A 26,304-nucleotide genomic window follows, 5' to 3' on the forward strand; every position below is an offset into this window, starting at 1 on the left:
ATTTTATTAGAAATATATAGTAAAAATAATGCATTTATATTTTTTACTTAAAAAGTTAAATATTATTTCCGAGACTCGTTTTCTCTGTGTAATAATAATAGCAACAACAACAATAATAATTATTATTATTATCATCGAATAATTAGTAAATTGAATTATAAATCGATAAGTACTGATGAGAGGTAGTAAAAAAAAATAAAAAGACAAAGAGTCGAAAAAAAAAGGAAAGGGTTGAAAATTAAAGACGAGGGAAACTAGCACTCGTAAGTTAAATAGGTTAAGTGTCTATTATTATATATCGATAGATTCGTGTAACCTACTTTGTCAGATGACAATTCGATAGAACTCTGATTACGATAAATAAATAATCGAATTATTAATTAATGTCACAATTTTAATAAAAATTTTATTTTTTTACTTTTTATATTGCAAGGGAAATAATAAAAAACAAAATTTTAGCGGCAACAGAAATATGTACCTGTTACGCAGAGGGAAATATTTTAGTAAGAAATACTAATGCACATCAATAAATGCATTATTACTTTTACTATTTATTATTAAATGTATAGTAAAAATCACCAAATGATAATGATTACTATATGTTTATATCGAGAATTAATACATTATTACTTTTATTACTAGTTTATTCGTATTCTTTATTGATAGAGCAGCAATTTTTATAAAGAACATATGGAATAATTACTAAACGTGAAGCATAATACATTTCATTATACGATTTAACGATTTTTATTTTGTAAAAATATAAAGTTTAACTAAAAATATGTATTGAATACTCTACAGTATGCAGAAATTTCAATCTGTTTAGTAATTTCTGTAAATCAGATGAACAGCGTAGTATCAAATATTATACAGCAGCTAAGAATTAATAAATGGTGTGTAATTTTTTGAAAGCAAATTGATAAAATCAATAACTGGTAGAGATAGTGTATAAAAATATGTATTACAAGTGCAGAGACCTGCGTTTAAAGGAGACATCGGACTGCCATACTAATGATCGGATTCGCACGCGGGAGATCAGGGTTCGAATCTCGGTCAAGTCAAATCATTTTTTAATTTAAAAAATTGACACCAACAAATCGTACACATGTTATTAATAATAATAATAATAATAATAATGGTAAAAATTTTTAAAATTAATAAAAATTTAATTCCATATTCTGAATAGTAAAATTTACTTAGTGGATAGTAAATTTCTCACTAAACATCGTCAAGTTTACTAATGCAGAAATTGTCATGCTAAAATTATACAAGTTCCATAGTATTGTAAGTTTAGACTATAAATTAAGTAATTTTGACTGATATTTTCAAGTAAAGTTCCCTGCATTTAGTTTTCTCCATGCATATTATAGAAACTGAGATAGAAACGTTTAACGGAATATTCGTTGTAAATAATGACAATCATACTTAAATATCAGATTGTTAGGCAGAGATGTACATTTACGTTAATTACAGTACTGTAGATTACAGAAAGACTGCAAGTGTACCATATAATACTGTACAATGGAGTAGAGAGTTAGAGTGTGCATATTAACATTACTCATGTTACTGTTGTTACCGGATGTACGTTAACTTGATCGTATTCACTCACAACCGATGTTAAATGACATTGTCTCATGGGACAACAATTGACTACATCCGAAAACATTTTTTTTTTTGTCATATATATTTGATCCTTTATTTATATACATATTTGTAAAATTTTCTCATCATTATGAAAACTTTTATAAAATTCCAAATTTTTCAGCAGAACTTTCAAAATTAGGGTATGTGTCATAAGGACCTTTTTTGTAGGAAATTTAATTTCCTACAAAAAATAACTGATAAATTTTCATCGTAATTGTGACAGTTAATCCAGAATTTTGATTTCAAAAATTATTTTGGGGAGTTAAAATATTATTGTTATTTGCGATAACTTTAAATTGATAATTACAGCTCAGCAGTTGATGATACGATAAAAATGCATAGAAAGTAATTTGTAGGGAATCAAATTTTCTACAAAATTGTTTCAGTTCATTTTTATCATATTTCTTATTGTTAACCCAGAAATTAACTTGAAAGTAAAAGTGTGTTGTTTTTCACAGCAAATATTTGAATAAATTAGATATAAACATATAAGTATATGAATCTATATATTTGTGTATGTAAAGATATATTTATACATATGTAGATTAAATATACAACATAATGGTGCAATACAAGTGATCAATAAATTATTGATAAGATGGATTTGTATGTAAAAAAAAAAAGAAAAAAAATTAATATTAATATGACAGGCTTGAAACAAATGTTTACTTTGTATAGAAGATAAATTTTATTATTGATATTTTAAATAAAATAGGTAAGTTTTTTTTTTTCGTTACAGAAAAAAAAATTTTTTTTTGCCTTGGAATTATTGATGAGCTAATTATTCATATTTATTTACTTTATAATTATGATTTTGCTTGCACAGGAATTTTATTATTGATTTGTTTTCCTTTGATGCTAAAATTTTAATAAATATATTTTTTTTTTTCTAGAAGTGATTGATAGATTTATTGAATACTTTTTAGATAAAAACAAATTAAATGTATTTTTTTTAGAAAACCTTTCAATCAAAAGAGATTTTTATTTCTGGATTTAAAATAAGAAATATGAGAAAAATTTCTAATGAAATAGTTTTTTATAAAATTATCTATAAATTTATCTCTGTGCTTTCATGTTGTATGTTTAATTATTGATTTTAATTATTTATAAATAAAAAAAAACATCAATTTATTTTATCAATTACAAATTTTAAATTCCCGCTAAAATATAACAATTACAGTAAAACTTTTTTAGCAAATTTTTTTGACCCGTGTGAAACTTGGTCACAAGTTCGAAGTCCCGCGAAAATTCAAATTTATCTAGAAAACTCATTTATCGCTCAATCAAATATCACTGTTACTTAAAATCAAAATATCTCCTCATGTATCAACTCTAGTGACAAAGTATACTGAGACATTTTTGTAGCTATTAAAATTTCCTACAAAAATGGTCCTTATGATCAAAGTCATAGATCCAATATTTCCGCCAAAAATTCAAATTTTTCTAGAAAACTCATTTATCACTCGATCAAATATCACTGTAACTTAAAATCAAAATATCTCCTCATGTATCAACTCTAGTGACAAAGTATACTGAGACATTTTTGTAGCTATTCAAATTTTCTACAAAAGTGGTCCTTATGATCAAAGCCATAGATCCAATATTTCCGCCAAAAATTCAAATTTTTCTGGAAAACTCAATTTTTATTCAATCAAATATCACTGTAACTTGAAATCAAAATATCTTCTCAACTATCGACTCTAGTGACAAAACCTACCCATACATTTTTGTAGATATTCAAATTTTCTACAAAAATGGTCCTTACGATCAAAGCCCTAGATTCAATATTTCCGCCAAAAATTCAAATTTTTCTGGAAAACTCATTTTTTATTTCATCAAATATCACTGTAACTTGAAATCAAAATATCTTCACAAATATCAACTCTAGTGACAAAACATACCGATACATTTTTGTAGCTATTCAAATTTCCTACAAAAATGGTCCTTATGATCAAAGCCCTAGAGCCAATATTTCCGCCAAAAATTCAAATTTTTCTGGAGAACTCATTTAACACTCAATCAAATATCGCGTAATTTAAAAATCAAAATATCTTCCCAGGCATTAACTCTAGCGAAAAAATTTACTGAAACAATTTATTAGCTTTTCAAATTTCATACCAAAGATGTTCTGTCAACTAATCTCTTAAATCCACTAGATTTTCTCAACAGTAATAATAATCTCGAAAAAAATGAAAATAAAAAAAATAATCTTTTACAATTTTAAGTAATTTTTTATTTCCATCTGCGTCATCACAATGCACGCCCTCGATCCGCATAATATATAGTAGCACGCTATTTTCGCAAAGGCCTTATGTTTTACTGTATTTTCCTCTCGAGGACACATCAACATTTTCTTATTTTTTTCTCTTCTTATATATTATTTATATTATTATTATTTTTTTTTCTTCCTCATTCTTTGTCATTTTTATTACTCTCTAAAAAAGAATTTATTCATTTATAATTAAATTATCTGGTTCATTCGTCCGCGAAATATTTTCTGCTCTCTGTATATAAAATTACTTAAATAATAATGGTAATTATTATTATCATTGTTGTTTAATTAATTAAAATCCTTCTGTTTGGTGATGAAATATAAGAACAAAAGCTGAAAATTTTTATTAGATTGTTAAAAAAAAAATAAAATTGTGCGATGTAATAAAATAATGAAAATATATAAAAAAAAAAAAAATTAAACGGATGGAAGCATAAGATCGAGGTTGTGCTGTAGTAAAGAGTCGACCTGAATTCCAGTACGTGACCCGAGTTTCGGTGACGTCACTGGCAACCCTCATCGTCTAACTCCTCATCTACTACCACCATCACCCACTTTAAAATCTACGCTATACACTACGCTGTAAACTACGTTTATAATAAATATATATTGTCTATGTATGATATAAACTTGCTTATTTATTTATTTATTTAAATATATAATAAATTTATGGATAAACTTTTTTAGTTGCCGCTAAAATATTGGGGTTTGCTTTTTATAAATTTATATCTTGGAAAGTAGTCAAGTTACAGACTGCTGAGTACTTCATTTTTTTTTTTTTCAGACTTTTAGCTTTAATTTAAATAATTTCAAAAATTTTACCTAAAAATTTATTAAAATTTTCTTTCCCCTTCTCCTTTGATTAGAAATTTTATGTCTCTGGTTGAAATTACCCGACTTACTTTTACTGAAAATTAAAAATTTTTTTATTTCGAAGACAAAAATTTGGCCATATTTGAAAATTTATCAAATTTCGTCGTCAAAGTTAAAAAAAAAAAATAAATGAATCATGAAAGTACAAAGTTGGGTTAATAATATTAAATGTTAACAAGTTAAATAACTATTTACTGTAAAAAAGTGAATAATTAATAAATAAAGTTTAAAGTTAAGTTAAAGCAAAAGCTAATCGAGACAAAATTGATTAAACGATAATCCGATGTACCAGTACATATATATTATTAAATACATATGTACAACATACTGTCGAGTATTACTCTGTGCTGTACTTGAAATTCAAGCACAGGTATACCCCTGTGACTGACAAGCTTTCGTTAACTATCTCTCTCCCTCTCTCACTCCAACGCCCTCTCTTACCCTCTGATTCACTCACTCTCTGATTTCATCTCACTCTATTTATCCCATCTCGCCCTATTCTGTCCCTATATATAACGTAATATAATTGCACAGCTACCGTAAAATCGATCGTTATGTCAAGGACCTCATATATATATACCAGACATATATAGGGGAAAAGTGGACAAAACGGAGCACCTCAAAAATTTTGTAAAATTATATTTTTTCCAAAAGTGTTCATGACCATCATTGACGATATACATGGGAAGACGGTTATGGTAACAATCACAATATATTTTGGAAATAGTTCCCATATCGTATGGTAACAGGTTTTTTTGAAATATCGATTGTAGGAACGACACCCATATAAATTATGGAATGTAGAGTTTATTACTATGTAACTATATGGAAACTTTTCTCATATATAAGTATAGTAATTATTATTATAATTTAATTACCATACGATATTGGAACTGTAGTCATATATGCACAGAAAAAACAGTTAACTTGGTTCAAGAAAAATATTGTCTTCCGAATTTTCTTTCTTGGTTCAAGAAAAATAAGACACTTGATTCAAAAACTTTTTTTTGGTTCAAGTCAATAAATTCTCTTGCTCCAAAAAATTTATTTTTGGAGCGAAATCGAAAATTTCTTGGTTCAAGAGAAGAAATTCTTGGCTAAAGGAAATAAGTCTGTCGCCAAAAAATCAACGTTTTGAACGAAAAAAAGTTTACTTGGCCAAAGAAACTTTTTCTTGACCCAAGGAAAAAATTTTCTTACTCCAAAAAAATATCTCTTACTTTAAGAAATATAAACTCTTGAAACAAGTGAAAATTTTTTGATTTAAGCGTAAAATTATGTTAACGTGAGAAAAAAAATTTTGATTCAAGATAACTGTTTTTTCTGTGTGACCATAATTATATAGGAATTATTCTCATAATTATGGTAAATTTTGTCCAGAAAGTCCCATAATTCCAAGTAATTATTACCATAACGTTATGGGTTGATATTTCATAGAAACGATTACACGGAAAGAAAATTATGGGAAGTTTTGCTATGCATTATGGGAATGGTTCCCATATTGGTATAGGAACTATTCCTATAATATTATGGGAACTATTTCCATAATGTTATGGGAACCATCCCTATAATATCATAAAATTTTTTTTTGCACAATAGTGTAGAAATTTCCCAAAATTTGAATTTTCTTGAATGTTTTGTGCTGACAAAAAATTCTTGTTAAAAATTTTAACGTTTTTTTGCCAAATACGATTTTTGGTTTCAATGTTTGAATTTTTGTTTTTATGTTTAATAATATTTCTGTGTATTGTAGAAGTGATTACCACACTTCTTTAAAATAATTTTTTCATGATAATATGGGAACCATTCCCATAATATTATAGGAATGATTCCTATAATAGTATGGGAACTATTCCCATAATATTATGGGAATGATTCCCATAATGGTATACGAACCATTTCAATTGCATTATGGGAATGATTCCCATAATATTATGGGAATAGTTCCCATACTATTATAGGAACCATTCCCATAAATTATAGGAATGATTCCCATAATATTATAGAAAGTATTCCTATAAATTATAGGAACCATTTCTATAGTGTTATGGGTATCATTCCCATAATTATAGGAACTATTCCTGTAATTATGGGAAACGTTCCTATAATTATAGGAACCGCTCCCATAATTTATGGTCGTAATTCCTATGATGGTATAGGAAAAAATTTCACAAAATTATGGGAACCGCTGCCATAATTTTCTTTCCGTGTACTATAATTTTGTCTCCCTGTTGTGAAGTTAGTTACAACAGTAATCATAAATTCAGTGAGTTACAACAAACAATCAACAATAGATACACAAACTGAGTATCGGATTATAAAATAAAAGTTAAAGTAGTGACTAATGGTTCTAGTCAGGCAATTAAATGCGTTTATCCTCAGTTCAACAGTGGGAGTAATAAAGGATATACTCAGGACATTTACTTTACTTGTCAGTCGTTCACCCTCTTATAGAACACGCTATTAAATCGATTCGCGCAATTTCTCGGCTATTCGTTTTATTTTTTCAACAAACTATCAAAGTAATCATCAATTACTCACTCACAGATTCAAAACTTTTTATTCCTTTACAACTTTGATATGAACAAGCATCAATTCGAATAATAATATTTACGTTTTCTCTAAAATTTCATTTAACCAAAAAATATTTTCAGTTTTCCAAAAAAATTTGATGTATTAAAAAATTTTTTAGTGGACATTGATGATCAATGAGGTGTCAGCCAACATAGACGTCATTTTGGTAAAATATTTTAATGAAATTTATCTCGAAACTAGTCGAGCACAAATTGCTTCCATGTGATTTTATTAATCAATGTCCAAAAAAAAATCTAATAGATTGGGGATTTAAAATAAACAAATCCATTAAAAATTAAGTAAAATTTTGTATTAGGAAATATAAAATAGTCAATTAAATTCTCAAAAACGTTTCATGAGACTTGACTCGGTTTCGCAAAGTTATACTAATCATATTTGACGATTAAATCCAATTAATCTAAAGTAACTTGACACTCCATTACTGAAATCATTACACCAGAAATATCGTAACATAAAAAGTTGATCACTAAATAATTTTCAAGTCGTAATAAGAAAAGTTTGTTTAGTATTTGTTGCAATAACGTATGAAATTACTTGAATTTTAATTCTAGTCAATGAAAATGGCCCGCTGTAATCTGGAGAAAAAAATTTAGCAACTTTTACTTGTAATTTTTATTGTAATTTTTTATTGTAATTTTAAAACGCTATTGAAATTGTGTAACTTTTACTTTCTTGATAATTTAATTTTTAGTAATTTTTATTATTTGAGTATGGAATTGAATATAAACTGCATTAGTAAACTTGACTGTATATTGCACACCTCAAGCGCGAAAGCGCTGAGGGTGTTTTATGATCGCTCTATTTAGTAAAATTTACTATCCTGTTTAGTAAATTTTGCACGACTCATGATGCGAAGCATTAGAATGTGCTTTACGATCGAAAAATTTTATTATATTAGAATGGAAAAAAATTAAATTAAATTTTTAATACTTTTCTGACTTTTTTTTATTATTATTATTATCATTATTATTTATGTGATCTGTATTGGTGTTGGTGTCAATTTTTATTTTTAAAAAATCACTTGTGTTTTGACCGAGACTCGAACCCTGATCTCCCACGCGCGAGTCCTTTACTATGTCTGACAGTCCGATGTCTCCTTTGAACAAAGGTTTCTGAACTTGTAATACATATTTGTATATGATATTCCCACCAACTTTTAATTTTATCGATCTCCTTCGGAAAAATTACAAGCCGTTTAGTAATTTTTAGTTGCTGTACAATACTTAATACTACGCTATTAATCTGCTTTGCAGACATTACTAAACATATTGTAATTTTTGTATACTGTAGGGTATTAAATTCATATTTTTAGTTAATTTTCATATTTTTACAGAGTAAAATTCGTTGAAATAAACGTTTAGTAATAATTTAATATTTTCTTTATAAAATTTGTTGTTCGATAATGCATTAATATTTCTTACCTAAATATATTAAATATTAAAATATTTTCGAGACTCGTTTTCTCTGAGTAGTATTTAAACTCGACTCGATTTTGCAAAAAGTTTTATTTCATATAAATAATATGTATCAAACATTTTTGGAATTTTATGATTTCAAAAAATTTTTCGACGTTAAACTATTCAAAAAAAATTTTTTTAGTTACTATGGAGTTATTTGGAACAAAAATCTCAAAAATAAATTTTTTGTGGATTGATATTTTACTTGACTGCTTATCTACGTCCTGTCAATTTAAAATTCTTATTATTATTAAATAATAATAATAATAATAATAAAAAATTTTTTTTTTTTAAGTGAACGATTGACCTATTTTGTCTGGATTTTTACGTCATACATTTATTCTCTTAAAAATCATTTCGCTCTTACACGAATATATATATCCATATATATAAGATAATAATAATAGAACAATCGAAGATAAAATAATAAAAGCATTCATTTGTATGTTTCATTATAAAAAATATTGATTTATTGATATACTGATAATTAATAAGACAAATGACATATTCAAGTTTACCCTCTGGTTAACCAATACTGACTAATTAATAATAATTACAGTCTCAATAAATGATTAGTTGAAGTATCAGTACAGTGCAATGAAATGACCAAAGATGGTCATGAGCACACGGAAAAAAAATTCTACCAAAATTTACGATGTTAACATCGTAATCTCGGACTAGACTTTTATTAACGTCAATTTTTAAATGTTTTATTTCAAAATTTATTATGTGGGTTATATTTTTTACTATTTAACATCGTAATTTTAACAAAGACTTTTAGGATTAAAAATTACTGCAAAAATTACAATTTAACATCGTATAAAAAAATAAATAAAAATTACACTTTAAAAACTATATTTATTCGTACATTTAATATTTCTATTTACTTTTTAACAAAATAAATATTACAGTGCTGCCTCTGTTATAATACGATGGAAGCTATAAAAAGTACGATGTTACATCGTACTTTTTAAATAGTAACTGGGTCCTCCGCAAGTCGTTTATATGGATCTTAAAAATAACTTATAGTGTAGGCCCTTCAGTGGCCGAGTGGTCCAAGGCGTCGGACACTTCGCATTCGAAAGGACTCGGGTTCGAATCCAACTGCCGAACGATTATTATTTCAATCTTTTATTTAAAATTTCTCTTCAAATTTTACGATGTTACATCGTAATTTATATTGAAGAGCTTAAGACTTCGTATTGTTTGTCTGAAGTATTATTTCTTAAATGAAATTTCCAACCCTACATCGTAAAAATTACGATGTGAAAAGTCTAGTCCACCAATACAATAATTAATAGGACAAATTACGATGTTAGCATTGTAAATTTAACTAGAATTTTTTTTCCGTGCATGACCCAAAAAAAAATAGTTTACATCAAAAGGAATGAAGACAGTAGCGATTGCGTGATAATCAGATAATAATTAGGGGATTTTAAAATCTAGAATGTAGTTTATTTAATATGTAAAAATCAAAGCTATCGAAACCTGATACACAGTCTCTTAACTCGAGGATACAACTTTAACTTGTCTTGACCTTCGAGTCTATAGCATTGCGAGACAAGTATTTTATTTTTACTTATTTTTTGTTGTGTTGCGTACAACTTTTTATTGTAACTAACACTCGTGACGATTAAATTAATCGTGTCAAACACTTATCACATCTTTTAATTAAACGTTAATTAATTCACTTACTCTACAGTATTAATGATAATAACAATAACAGTAACAATAATAGTAATAATGAAAAAAAAATAGAAACATTTTGTAAATGAGTTTAAAACTTGATCGTGGGTTCAATTAAATCGACGATTTAATAAATTATTGTGTTTGATATGGAAATTATCAAATTTCCAAAAATGCTCGACTTGAGATTAACAATGACCTTGAGACATTTTATCATAAAAAACGACCTCATCTAAAAAAAAAAGAAAAAAAATTATCTAACAACCCTCAATAAATTTCTTCAACCTGAAATCCCTCTTCAAATCTATAAATCAATCTAAAAATAAAACCACCTTTTAAATCTTAGGTCAGTTATACCAACACAACATAGAAATATATGTATAAATATAGAGGAGTACGGAACTAAATGAGATACGAAAATAAGCTTTTATTTCAAATTTTTAGGAAAAGGAGGGGGTAAGTTGATCAGTCTGTAAGACAAGAAACTAAAAGCTTGAGTAAACGATAAGTTTTTTTTTTCCCACAATGAAAATTGATGATTTTCGAAAAATTATTAGTTTCAGTCTGATTTTTGAAAATCGAATTTTTATCAGGTGTCGGCGTTTAGAGATCATAGGAAGCTATTTTGGTTACTTAAAAGTAATTTCCAAGTGTGTAAACTCTTCAATCAATGATTTGATTCGAATTGTTCTTGCGGCAATCGAAAATTGATAGCCGCCATATATTCTTAAAATTTTTGATCATTCGATATAATAGACTTTGGAAATAGTTGAGAAATACAAAAAAAAATAATTAGTTTTAAAACACAATAAAAACGCGTTGATTAGCGCAAGAATGATCTTAATCGGTTAATTTTTTTGAGAGAAATTGTGGAAGAGAATACTTAAAAAAAATAACAACACGGAAAGAAAATTATGGGAAGTTTTGCTATGCATTATGGGAATGGTTCCCATAATGGTATGGGAATAGTACCTATACTACTATAGGGATGGTTCCCATATATTATGGGAACCATCCCCATAATAGTATGAGAATAGTTCCCATACCATTATGGGAATGGTTCCCATATTGGTATAGGAACTATTCCTATAATATTATGGGAACTATTCCCATAATGTTATGGGAACCATCCCTGTAATATCATAAAATTTTTTTTTTGCACAATAGTGTAGAAATTTCCCAAAATTTGAATTTTCTTGAATGTTTTGTGCTGACAAAAAATTCTTGTTAAAAATTTTAATGTTTTTTGCCAAATACGATTTTATTTTTCAATGTTTGAATTTTTGTTTTTATGTTTAATAATATTTCTGTGTATTGTAGAAGTGATTATCACATTTCTTTAAATTAATTTTTTCATGATAATATGGGAACCATTCCCATAATATTATAGGAATGGTTTCTATAATAGTATGGGAACTATTCCCATAATATTATGGGAATGATTCCCATAATGGTATAGGAACCATTCCAATTGCATTATGGGAATCATTCCCATAATATTATAGGAATAGTTCCCATACTATTATAGGAACCAGTCCCATAAATTATAGGAATGATTCCCATAATATTATAGAAAGTATTCCTATAATTATAGGAATCATTCCTATAGTGTTATGGGTATCATTCCCATAATGATAGGAACTATTCCTATAATTATGGGAAACATTCCTATAATTATAGGAACCGCTCCCATAATTTATGGTCGTAATTCTTATGATGGTATAGGAAAAAATTTCACAAAATTATGGGAACCGCTGCCATAATTTTCTTTCCGTGAATTTTACTTTATTTCCCTTAGATAACTCATAATCTCATTCATGTGTCATTGAATGCATGTGTCTGGTATATTTTTAAAATTTTCGAGATATGAACATATCACTTGTTATTATAATGAGCTTCGGTGGCTCACTCTAAGGTCTGGACGGGAGTTTTTCTTATCTTGTATTTAAATCAAAAGCCCTTAATAAGGAAGTATGTGTATTCTAGAGTCTCGCCTGCGTAGAGGTGAAGTCCGTCAGGGTTACCTTGTTTTGCCAGGATATCATAGTGCTAAGTATAATAAGTCATTTATTATATCTGCAATAAGAATCTGGAATCAATTACCTGATTACTGTACTAGAAAGTCTACTTTCGTGGAATTTCGTACCTCTTGTTATGAATATTTCCTAAGCTTAAACTAATGCTAAATGGAATGATGATTATTAGAATTTATAATTTTGTGATGATTGAGTGTAATATTATAATATTATATTAATTAATTATATAATTACTTTTACTCTATTGTATACTACGCTATTATTATGTTATATTGTATTAAGGGATGGCCGCAAAAAGCTTTGACTTGATGGCCAATTAAATAATAAATAATAATAATTCACTAAATGTTTCAAAAATTATACCCGAACTTCGTAGCTCCAATTTTTTTTAATCATTACAAATAATCATTGCAATCGGTTGATAGTTCAAGGCAAAATATAATTTTCGTGATTCAAGTCAAAGAAGAGTCCAAGTGTACCTGAAGATCGGAACGAAAATAAAAAGTAAGAAATCTACTGGATCTAGGTTTCTGAAATGTTTCGCATGTGTGCTAATATATCAGCCGAAAATTTCAGGCCCGCCCCAATTACCCCTTAAGCAATCAAATTACATCAATTTTTTCATTTTCGCTGAGCGAAAAACGTTCCGATCTTCGAGTCCATAAATCCAATGTGATATCAAGAATTTCCGAGCTCGAAAACAGCAGGAAGTTTCGGGGCTGGCCCGCAGGGTCAATCATTGTCCAGATATTTTTTCTTACAATCGTGGTCGATTTTACCTAAAGGTTATTGAGTTCTAGTTCTTAATAAAATATAGACGTCAGACAGTAGAAAAAAACATAAAAAGTTCTGCTGACAATTACATATAAATTGACCGCAATGATAAGGCTGATTAATTTGCTCTATCTTTTCACAAAAAAAAAGTATTTTTCGTTTCTCGTAACTCAAAAATAGTTTTTTTGCCTAAAAAATGAGTGAAATAATGCCTTTAGGTAATAGAAAAGATATTATTGGTGAATTATTATTGAAAATATTGTATTCCTCATAAAAAAAACCAATAAAAAAGAAAAAGTAGCAATGTCAAAAAAAAAATAATTCAAATATCCATCAAGTTACTGTTACCTTAATAGGACAATATTGCTATATATTTTACAAAATCTTAATCAATTATTTCAAAATCGCCCGATAATTGGCACCGATTTATAATTTTAAAAATTAATGGGACACCATATAATATTGAAATAAATTTCGGCTTTTTTCTTTAAAGATTTTCATTTGCTACTGTAAAAATGAACTGTAGAGCGAAGACAAAAAAACCTCTTCATCTTCATTAAGATACAGATAAAAAAGGAATATTTTTATTTAAGAATTTCTTTCTTGGCCTAAAAATATTTGGTTGTATTCCAGAAAAAAAGAAAAATTTTGATAGTTTAATAAAAAATTTCCTCTGTTCAAGAAAATTTGGTTTTTTTCTGGATTGCAATAAATATTCTCGGGCTAAGATATATCATTTTTTTTCTGTAAGTATATACATAGGGCAGAAAGGCGGGCAAAACGGAACCGCTAAGGAAGTAATGAATTTTTGTGTATTTCAATCGGTGAATTTTTTTTTTCTGATTCACATTTGTAAAAACTAAACTAAATTTCCAGTTGCTATAGAAAACAACTTTTTCCCGAGCGGGCAAAACGGACCAACCTTAAAAAAAATTCGAGACACTCCAAATTGTACAAAAATGATGATAAGACTCGTAATTGACGACTAGGGGAGACTGGGGCAAGACGGCCCACCTAAGCCGGTTATTATTATTTGTGGCTTTTAACCATCAAGTCGATTTACTCTTGTCCTACTTTAACTCAATTCACCAAAATTTTGGTGAAGCTCCTGAAAAAAAATTTTTTTTTTTTGGGGCAAGACGGCCCCCTCCGAAAAAAAATGAAAAAAAAAATTTTTTATTTTTAATTGTAAAAAAATTTCCCGCGTAACAAATGTTTATATTTTTCTCTTTAACAACTGTATTTACTTTAATATTACTCGAAATAACCTTTTTTGATATAATACGAGTCATTTTTTCACTTCTGTAGAAAATTGATTATTGGTTTTTTTAACTTTTTCAAATGCTCTATTTTAATCAAAATCCATATAATTAACCAAAAAATGATATTTCTATTAAATTAATCATGACTAGGTTATAATACTATAAAATACATTTTCTTTTAGAATTTTTGAGTGGTTCATTTTGCCCCAAGTTTCACGTATCGGGCTAAAAATGAGTAAATAATCTAAATTTGTGATAATCAAAAGAAAACAAGAAAAAAAAACTTTTGGTTAATTTTTGAGGTGGGCCTTCTTGCCCCAGGTGGGCCGTCTTGCCCCGGTCTCCCCTATTATCAATTTTGGAAAATTTAATGAGTTCTTTATTTAGCATTTGCTACATTATTAACAACTTTGTAGGACTTAATTTAACTTTAGTAATAATCAGTATTTATTTTACATTAAAGTTATTCTTAATATGATATTTAAGAGATCGTTTAAAAGTTACAATCGTCTTTTCTTCTCTTATTTTTATTGGAAGATCATTATGCCACATAAACCCTCTTTATATAATAGACTTTTCAGCTGTTTTTGTTCGCGTATGTTTAATTTCAATCATTTTATTGTTTCTTGTATAGTAGCATAGATATGATGGTGTTAAGTTATTAACCATTTTATAGACCGATAAGCAACAATTAAACATAACCTTTGTTTGAATAACATCCAGCCCCACTTATCAAACATTAATTTTATGCTTGTGTATTTGTTTACTCCTAAAATAGCCCTCATACCGCGATTTTGAAGTTTCTGCAGGATATCCAATTTACTTTGATGATAATTTAACATTACAGTACACGAAAAGAAAATTATGGCAGCGGTTCCCATAATTTTGTGAAATTTTTTCCTATACCATTATAGGAATTACGACCATAAATTATGGGAATGGTTCCTATAATTTATAGGAATACTTTCTATAATATTATGGGAATCATTCCTATAATTTATGGGAATGGTTCCTATAATAGTATGGGAACTATTTCCATAATATTATGGGAATGATTCCCATAATGCAATTGGAATGGTTCCTATACCATTATGGGAATCATTCCCATAATATTATGGGAATAGTTCCCAAACTATTATAGGAACCATTCCTATAATATTATGAGAATGGTTCCCATATTATCATGACAAAATTAATTCAAAGAAAAGTGTGGTAATCACTTCTACAATACACAGAAATATTATTAAACATAAAAACAAAAATTCAAACATTGAAAAAAAAATCGTATTTGGCAAAAAAACATTAAAATTTTTAACAAGAATTTTTTGTCAGCACAAAACATTCAAGAAAATTCAAATTTTGGGAAATTTCTACACTATTGTGCAAAAAAAAAATTTTATGATATTATAGGGATGGTTCCCATAACATTATGGGAATAGTTCCCATAATATTATAGGAATAGTTCCTATACCAATATGGGAACCATTCCCATAATATATGGGAACCATCCCTATAGTAGTATAGGTACTATTCCCATACCATTATGGGAACCATTCCCATAATGCATAGCAAAACTTCCCATAATTTTCTATCCGTGTACTACAATAATCGTTGTGTGGTGCTACAATATATAACAGTTTTTGCAAAATTTTAGGGATGGTCCGTTTTGCCCAGCCTTCCCTTATATGCATACATATATAAATTTATATAATAAACCCATAATTGTTCAGAGAGAGGAAAAATAATCTTTCGATCGCGTGTATCTTCTTATCTATAATTATAACAATTCTTATATTTATAAATATACCAAGTAAACAGTTTTTTCATATACGTATGTGTCTACATATATATTTGATATGTTTTATTACCTCATCAATAGATTCACGTAGACGTTGAGTAAACGAAGTGCGACGTTCAGCATCAGTATTTAATTGTTGTGTCTGACAAGATAAACTATCAGTTACTGTTGTTGTTGTTGTTGTTATTGTTGTCGGTATATTAGTAACATTATGCTGTTGCATGTCAGTAGAAAGCTCCTGATAACAGGATTCACCTGAGCCACGTCTACTGCCGGCAATGCACATCGCCCGTCGAAAAAGACTCGTCAAAACGGCACATAATCCACATTGTAAACTGGTCGCGCTACCGCGACTTGATAACGACCCGCCATTAGTTCTACGGCGGTTACGAGTCCCGCAGGACTCGTGATTATGCTCGCGCTTATGTGTCGACGCCACTTTTGATTCTTTTTTACTCCCGGTCCCGGTCCCACTCCCACTCCCACTTATTCTGACTGACGGTCTCTCTTCTTTTCGCTTCCGGCGACGTCGCTCCCGATTCTTTCCCTCGACCATTTACTCCTTTTTTTTATACTTTTTTATTTATTTATTGGACACATTGTTTTTTTTTTAAATATGTAATTTTTTCTTTACTGTCTGACCGGTCACTTCACTTATTTGGTTTACATTCATAGCCATTGTTGTTGTGTACAAAGATTTTTCTCTTTAAAATAATTGTTATTATTATTGTTGAGATTTCAAAGAAAAGAGATGAAATTTTATTTTTAGAAATTAAATTTAAATTTTTTTTTAGAATTTAAGTTTTTGTTTGTAAATTTAGAGGAGATTTATAGGTGAAGTTAAAAAAAATTTTTTTCTAAGAATTTACTGAAATTTTTCAATAAAAAATTTTTTTTTATATTAAAAATTTGAAAAAAAAAAAAAATTTCTAAAAATTCGGATAATTTTTATTGTTATTTCGGAATTTTTTTTTTCTTTTATTTATCAAAAAATTGAAGTTAAAAAATTTCGTATGTAGAAAATGTCAAAAAACTTTTCGACCCAAAAATTGTTATAAAAAGTGAATTTTTTTATTTTTGACATCAAGGACTTGAATTAATTTTTTTTTAACGAAAAAGACATCAAAAAATTTTTTAAACCAAAAAAAAAGTAGAAAAAGCAGTTATAGTCAGACCCGACTTTTCAAAAAGTTTTTGTATAAAAATTGAATATTTCGAAATTTGATAAATATTTAAATAAATCTATATTATGTACAGGGGACAGTTTAGAGATTATTTTTAGCCCGGAAGTGTCTAGGTCAATTACATTTAAAGCTAGAAATATTTTAAAGTCAGAGTTCAAATTTCATTTAAGAAATACCCAAATAATTTTAAATAATTCAAAAACTTGAATTTTTGTCCATACAAAAAAAAAGTAATCTTTAATAATAAAATTGATGTCAATAATAACAATAATTCGCATGTAATAAGACAAACATAAAAAAACTGCATAAATACCATAATTTATGCATAAAAAAAATGTATTTATTTAATAATTGAGGTCAACGTTCTTACGTTATCTTATATCAGCGATGATTATAAAAATTACATAAATAACTCTTTAATGGGATGCTTGGAGTCTGTATAGAATAATAAAGACCCCGATAGCATCATCGACAATCTCTTTTTAAATGTCTCCAACTATTTATTTATTTAAACCGCAGCTTGATTCCTTTAAATTTTATTTTTTAAACAGACTAATCAATTAATCAATTAATTAACTATGCATTAATTAATTGATAAATTAATTTATATATATATAATTTCTCACCCTTCTGACATAAAATATAAATTTACACTCGACATTTTCATTCCTCATATTAAATTATTTAATAAAGTCCACTGTCACATCACTAATTTATTTTTTTAATTGACTAAAAATTGTTTATTGAGATAAAAGTTTATTAATTATCGTCCTAATATTGTTTATATTTTAAATAAATTGAATTTTCGCGGCGCTAAAGATGCGCGCCGGCCGGCCGCTTTTCACGCACTGAGGGCGACGTACTTCAGCTACTGTCTAGCGCCGGGCTCGCGCCGTCCCCACTTTTTCTGTCTAACCCACCAATCATAAGATACATGCGCAGAAATAATGCGCGAGAGTTTTTTTTTCGCGAGTCCTCGGGCGAACTCGTGGGCGTTCGTCAGTCGACGGATAAGACCGAGTCTCCACGAAGCTTGTGCCCACAACCGCGTACTTTTGAGATCCAGCCTGGAATGCCGATCAATAAGTTTAGATTGTGGGTTTTTAATAAGAAATGTTAATTATCTTGATAATTATCATTTTTATTAATTATGTAGATGTCAATATTCTCTTAGATTCGATTTTTTTTCAAATTGTGATAAATTTTAACCCTAATACTATTAATCCCATAAAAATAATTTCTGGTCCTTTTTATAAAATTATAAGCAAGTATTTTTAGGTGAATAATCACCAATATCTAATACTTAGGTATCTAATAATATACAAAATTAAAAATTAAAAACCATATTACAACAATTATCAAAATTATTTATAAATAAACAATCAAATCAAATTATACCTGAATGAAAGTCAACACGCGGTCAACACATTGGAATCATTGCGACTCAAAAAAGTAAATGTTCAAAAATTAAAAAAATTTTTATTCCCCTGAAATTAAAAAAAAATTTCACTTAAACAATTATCAGCCCCGCAATAAAAATAAGAGAAATTTTTTTTATTCAAAAATTTAAAAAATTCCATGTGAAAATTTTGAATTACCCAAAAAAAAATTTATTTTAATGAAACAATTTTTTATAAAATTTAATTAATGAAAATTCCATTTGCTAAAATAAATTTTTATCTCCAGTTTTTCCACTTGATAAAAATCCAAAACATTTCACCCACTCATCTTTTTGTTTATTATTATTATTATAGTAGAAATTTTAATGCTGGCCCTTGAATGCGATGAGCAAAAATACTGAATACGAAATCTAAAAATTACACAGGCCAATAGATCTATATAACCCATTGGAAATGTATTCAATCGAGTTCAACATTCACAATAGACTCTTTTTAGTTATTTATATATATATATATATATATATATATATATATATATATATATATATATATATATATATATATATATTCCCAGTGCTATTATTTTTATTTTTATTCATCGCATACGCTATTGAAATCCATTTTAGACTATTCATCCAACTTCACTATCTCTGGCGATTTTTATTAAATAAATTTTTTTTTTTATCAAACCTATAAATTTTTTTTTTATTTCTCTGCATTAATAAATAAGTGGAAAATATATTTTATATAAAATAAAAATACTAAAGATTTTCTTAAGTGACAGAGATGAGTGATCATCTCTCCCCGTTCCACCCCTTATTTTTTCTTCTCACAAAGTCGCGGGTGGAGAAGCGAAAGAGTAAGAGAAGAAGAGAGGGCTGGGAATGGAAGCGGTAGGCGTCGATGAGCTCAAGATAGAGGGCGCGACTGACATTCTATTCTCACTTGAATGACGGGCATGTGTAAGTATGTATATATAGATATAAGTGCATCAAGAATGTTGTAAGGGAGCGTTGTAGTCGATCATTGACCCTGTGGTATAGAATGCAAGCTCTCATTCTATTCCAGCAATCGTGCTTTACTTTTCACTACCACGCTCTTATTTATTCTCTCAGAAAATATATAAATACTCAAGTTAATCATTATTTGGTCTTATTTATATATATTAGGGTGACCCAAAAAAAAACGAGTAATTCTTTTTTTCGAGTCTCACATGAAAATTTTTTTGAAAACCTTCTCCAAAAATTACCTCGATAAAAAATCTAAGAGATCAATCAATTTCGAAAATTCACAAAAAGATTAAAATTCAGCTTTTTTTTGTTATTTTTTTCATTTTCATGAAAGAAAATTTTTCTCTGTATTATCAATATCAAGTTGAAAATATAAATTTTTGAACGTCGCTCAAAAATTTTGAAAATTGAGTCATGATGTGGAACTTACTCTCTAAAACTAAATAAGTGAAAATTTCACTAATTGAAATAGTGATCTTAAAATTCACTACAAAATTAGTGATTTTGAATTAGATTCACTAATTCATTAGTGATTCCCCGGATTCTACAATGATTACTAGTGGCGCCTCGCTTAAGGACTTTTTATTCTATCGTTGAATCATCAAATTCAGGGCAAAATTAATTACGATAATTTTTAAATACAACTGAACAGTATTAATTCAAGTAAGTTAATTAAATAAAACCTAATTTAGTTGCTAAATAATACATCTTGTTATTTTTTAATAGCTTTATATTTTTACTCCAACTTTTTTTACCGAACCTGAATCAAAACCATCATTGACAATAGATTCAGGTTATGAGTTATAATTATGATATAAATATTTACCGTATGAAAGTAATTTTAATTGTTAATTTAGTCGATCAAGTTGCTAAAAAAATTTTATAATCAATTACAAATAATAATCATAATAATAATAATAATATTTTGATACAATATTATTAGCAACGATACAATATTTTTCCAAATAAATCCTCGTCAACAAGTGAATTAGTACATTTTTGACTAATTCAATCAGTGAAATTTTCACTAATTCTATATGTTGTTTTTTTTACTAATTCAAAAAGTGAATAGTCACTAATTCATAGTCGTATACTTTGGACAATTTATATTAGTGAATATTCACAAGTAATTAGTGGTTTTTCACTAATTTAGTTTTAGAGAGTATATTAACATATTCTTATTGGTTCAAAGTTTTATTTAAAAAAAACTGTATGATCTTTGAAAAAATCCTGTATCTGTTCAGCAGTGTCTTGAATTGCAGTCCGCTTGAAAGTCTAATTTCGTATGAAATTGGCGGTTTTCTGCAGTTAACTTAAAAAGGGTTGACTTTAGAAAAAAAAGTTCAGGATGTTTTTTGTAGAAAATTTAGTCTTCTACAAAAAAGTTTATATAAGTCGAACCTCTAAAATTAATATTTATAGAAATATACAAACTTAAAGCCATTGAAATTCGATATTTTAGTAAAATTTCAAAATTAATGATTTCATATTTGTTAGATATTGAAAATTTATAACAAAAAAACTATTGTCGAGAGAAAATTATATAAAAAATTTGTAAAATTATTGAAAAAAAATATTTGGTAGCTTAATATTGACTTTGACACAAAAAAAAATAATTCCAATCATAATTCAGGATTAATATTTTTGTTTTATCTGAATTTAAAAAAATTTATAGCTCGGAAAATATTGACCGTGTAAAAAAAAGCGAATAAAAGAGTTTTAGTAGTTAAATATCTATGATTGATATAAAAAATATTCGGCAGCTGTGATACGAGGGGTAGAGCTCTAAAAATAATTATAAAATTTAATTAAACGAACAACATCATTGAGATTTAGTAAAAACAATAAAATCCATAAATAGTTTTTCGAGTATTGAGATATCGGAAAAAAAGTTGGGCCTCTGGGAGTTGTCGAGGCTTAACAATGAGGGTTTGCGGCTTACCGTTGATGTCAGCAAAGCCGTCGAGAGAAATGATGTCGTAGCGAGTAGAGGCTTTTTCGAGATGAGTAAAAGTACCGAGTAAAAGAGTGAGAGGAATAATAAGAGCGAGTACACACAAGGATGGAGATAAAATTTTCATCCGGTTTACCTACAACTTGTATCCAGGAACTTGACAATGCGCGCGCATTTAACTCTCCCGGGCGTTTACACTCCGTGGCCGGGTAGTGTCCTTGTATCTTCTAAGCTCTTTAATTTTATAATTATTACACTGTTCTTTCTAACTACCTCTTTATTATCAAAAATAATATACCAAACCGAGTTTTATATTATATAACCCAACAGTTTAACTTTTCACTTTTTTCAAATTTAAAAAATTAAATAATAACCGTTTCTCCATTATTTCAAATGTTTGTTATTAATTTTAAGGTTACACAGATGAAAATGTTCAGAGAATTTTAGTAAAAAATGTCGGTTAGAAATACTAAATTGATATTGTTATGTACAAACGATATTGACGCTTTGTAATTTTAGCTATGCTGAGAATTTAATTATTGTTTATAATTAGTAGGAATGTGAGAATAGTGTTTCAAATTAAATGAATTTAATAATTCGAGAAATTCAAATTATTCATCAGTTTCGAAATTATTTTTTGATAGCACATTATTCAATTCTATTCAAACATTCGACTTAAATATTAAATTTTGATCGCACTTGTGATAAATTGTAAAAATAATTTATCAAAAATTTTAATTCTTGACCCGAATATATTTTTTTTTTAAATGAAAGACAAAATTTGTTGCTCAGAGAAACTTAAATTCTTGTTCCAACTTTATTACCAACTCAAAGCACGAGTAAGAACTCATGAGTGCAGTCTCTGGTTTTCAAATTTCCCTATTTGACTGTTCAAACCATCGAAAATAAAGAGATCTCTGTATTGTGGTCATAGTATTTGTGGTTAAAATTTCAGATTCTAATGTCTCGGGCATATGTTAGCCTAGAGGATAGCAGGCAAGACTTCTAACTCAAAGGACGCGGGTTCGATCCCATCGAAAGTCAGTTCTTTTAAAAATTAAGTTGGAACATCAAACATCATTTTTTCAATTTAAGAAAAAAAGTACATATATTAATATAAGGAAGTACAGCTTTTAATCAAGTCGCTAGTGTCTCAAACCAAGAGAATGAAATACTTTGGAAAAGAATGTCGCGCTATTGGTCAAAGTATAAAATAATTTTGTTCAAATCATTGTAAGAGAATGAATTTTCTTCAATTGAGATTAAAATTCTCAAATGAAAAACTTTCTCATTTTCGATGCAAGCAAACATTTTTCCAAATTAAAAAAACTTGAAACGACAAGTCAATTTTAAAGAAAAAAAAAATCCTAGAATCGTTAAATTTGTTTTCTGTGAAAATTTGCATACTCGTAATATTACTGCAAAGTGAACTTGATAATGGTAACATATAAATGTTTCTTAATGTTTTTTTTTTATTTTAATTTTCAAAATGAAACTAAAAAATTCAGGTCTGCATATGAAATGTTGTCTTTTTTTATGCTTGTAATTAGTTTCAAGGGTGTAAAAGTTGACTTTAAGGTACCAAATAATTTTTTTTATTATCTACTGACATTTTTCACAAAAAAATGTCTCTTAATTTTTTTTTCAAAGACCAATAGTTTCCGAGTTATGAATATTTTAAAAGTTAAAACTTTAAAAAGATAATTTTAATTTTAATTATTATTAAAATTTATAATTATAATTATTAGTTTAAAAAGAATTTTTAAGAAGCTAAACTTTTTTTTAATTTCATTAGACTTTGTAACACAAAAAGGTATCATAAATTTTTTCCTAGGACCAATAGTTTCAAAGTAATAAATTTTTCAACGTAATCAAATAAAAAAAAAAAGAGCAAAATAATTAAAGAGAAGCGTTAAATAAAATAAAGTAAAAAAATGAATTTAAGTAATTTAAAATAAATAGTCTGACCTTAAAAGTTTAAAACTACTAGACGATTAAACAGAGTACAGTCCGTAACTACTGCCGCGACACGTCTGACCTTTTCTACTTATCGAGTCTGATTTAAACGTAATTTAATACTTTCACTTTGTGCCAAACGTTATTTTTTTAATAACTTACACTTCTATCATTAATAAAAACAAAAAAAAATCCTTTGCATCACTTAAAAATAATAAAAACAATAATTCCCAAAAACTAGAACCCAAAATCTCAAGTAGTTTCTTAAAAAAAATCGGTCTGTCAGTTGACCCTGCGGGCCAGCCCCAAAACTTCCCGCTGTTTTCGAGCTCGTTGAGCTCGAAAACATTATTGTGAATACATTTTCGAGCTCTTCGAGCTCGCAAATACTTTTGTATGCCATTGTTTTGTAAAAACCCATTTTTTAGCATTTCCTTCTCCCACGATATCTCGCGAACGAATTAACCGATTTTGATGGTTGAGGTGGCAATCGACGCGTTTTATCAAGTTCTGAAGCTGATCAAATTTTGAAATTGATTTATTTAGCCGTTTTTGAGAAATTTCAAAAAAACCAAGGAAAAAATTTTTTTTGAATTCTTTCGTCAACGGTTTCTCTTGAACGAATAAACCGATTTTGATGGTTGAGGTGGCATTCGACGCGGCTTATAGAGTTTTAGAGCTGATTAGATTTTGGAATCAATCCATCGAGCAAATTGGAAGTTATCCAAATAAAACATTTTCGAAAAAATTTTATTTTTGAAATATCTCTGAACGCACCCTACCGATTAAGTTCAAATTTTTACGGCTTCAAGACATTAACAAGCCGCGTCGAATGACACCTCAACGATCAAAATCGGTTCATCCGTTCAAGAGTTATGAATATTTACATACATACATACGTACGTACGTACACACATACATACACTCGGACATCATCGTGAAATTAGTCAGGATAGCTTCCTAGGACCTCGAAACGTCGACATCTGATGGAAATTCGATTTTCGTAAATCGGACCGAAACCAATAACTTCCCGAATTTTTGAAAATTTACAATTTTCTTAGCGGGAAGTTAAAAATTTAGAAAAATAAAAAAAATAAATCTCTTAAAATTTTTCGTTTCTAAAACTTCATTTGACCTAAACCCTACTTATACGTCTAATCTTTAAAATTTTTGACAATTTCTCTACTCTCCCTCGAACAAAATTATTTTATCTCAGATCATGATAAATTTTTTGAAATAAACATTTTTTTTCCATAAAAAAAATTAAAAGTTTAAGATAAAATTAATTTAGTTGATGCACTGCACCCTAAAAAATCCTCATATCACGAGCGCAGTATGTCCATAGGGACTCTTTCTCTCTCTCTAATACTACCAGCCCCCTCCCCCTTCCTCCCAATGTCCCACCTCCTACACGCCCAACTTCTAACTCCCTTCGTTTACAATGTTAGTAAATATTACTTAACTTTATTACCTATCTAAATGACGTCATATAGATTAACTTATATTTATATATATATGTATATGATATTTATTTCATTTATACTTCATAGCCTATCAAATAATTATAAATAAATGTACAGAGTATTTTTATTTCATCATTTTATTGAAATTAAATTGATTGTTATTGATCATTTAAAAGTAATTCTATACTTTTAGGGGGGGGGGGGGGGGCAGACAAAGCGGGAAAACTAAGGAAGCAATTTTTGTACATTCGAATACACTGAATTTTTTTTTTGACATCTATATACAGTATTTCGAAGAAATTTCTAGTTGCCATGGAAAAAATTTTCTTTTTTATTTCAAAAAGATGAACGCAATAAACTTGTTTATGTCTAATTTAAGTGAAAAAAGTGATTTGCAATAGTCAGTAAATAAAGACGCCGAAAAAAAAAGTTATTGAATATAAATAACTTTTTTAAAATTTAAATTTCGCGGAGAAGACACCGGATATATTTTTGCAACCAATGGGACATCGACTCTACTGAATCGTGGAGTCAGTGCCAAAGATGTAACGAGGGGGTCCATGATACATGCCGTGATGTCCATGATGACAGTATCAAATTAACATATTTAATTTTGATTTTTAATTTTCAACATCAAATCGACACATTCCCTAAAGTTTATTTCATATAAGTAAAAGTAATGCAATCATTGATTTGCATTAGTATTTCTTACTTAGATGTATTAGATATTAAAATATTTTCGAGACTCGTTTTTTCCGTATAGGGGAGGGTGGGGCAGAGCGGCCCCCATGGGGCAGAGCGGCCCCCCTGAAATTTTGACCAAAAAAAAAATTTTTTTTTTTTCGACTAATTACTATAAATCCGATATGTTTGCGCATTTTTACCCCTACGCATGACATTTGGGGCAAAATGGACAAGCCAAAAATTTTAAATAAGTGAT

The 26,304-nt window shown here is 28.1% G+C and overlaps 1 protein-coding gene across 8 annotated transcripts in view; it reads right to left on the minus strand.

Annotated features, from left to right (window-relative positions):
• Positions 1 to 26,304, minus strand: part of LOC130674019 (uncharacterized) — a 74,966-nt gene that overhangs the window by 29,142 nt on the left and 19,520 nt on the right. For 2 of the 8 annotated variants that reach the window (XM_057479277.1, XM_057479276.1), the window contains exon 1: positions 18,208 to 18,442. The exons of 4 other annotated variants lie outside the window; for them this stretch is intronic. In XM_057479277.1, coding sequence (XP_057335260.1) covers positions 18,208 to 18,255 — 48 coding nt within the window. In that variant the 5' untranslated portion in view covers positions 18,256 to 18,442. Of the gene's footprint in view, positions 1 to 16,467; positions 17,102 to 18,207; positions 18,444 to 26,304 lie in introns of those variants that run through there. 2 more of the 8 variants (XM_057479270.1, XM_057479269.1) reach the window with 2 other exon arrangements.

Source organism: Microplitis mediator, chromosome 8, assembly GCF_029852145.1.
Source record: "Microplitis mediator isolate UGA2020A chromosome 8, iyMicMedi2.1, whole genome shotgun sequence".
NCBI classification, from domain to species: domain Eukaryota; kingdom Metazoa; phylum Arthropoda; class Insecta; order Hymenoptera; family Braconidae; genus Microplitis; species Microplitis mediator.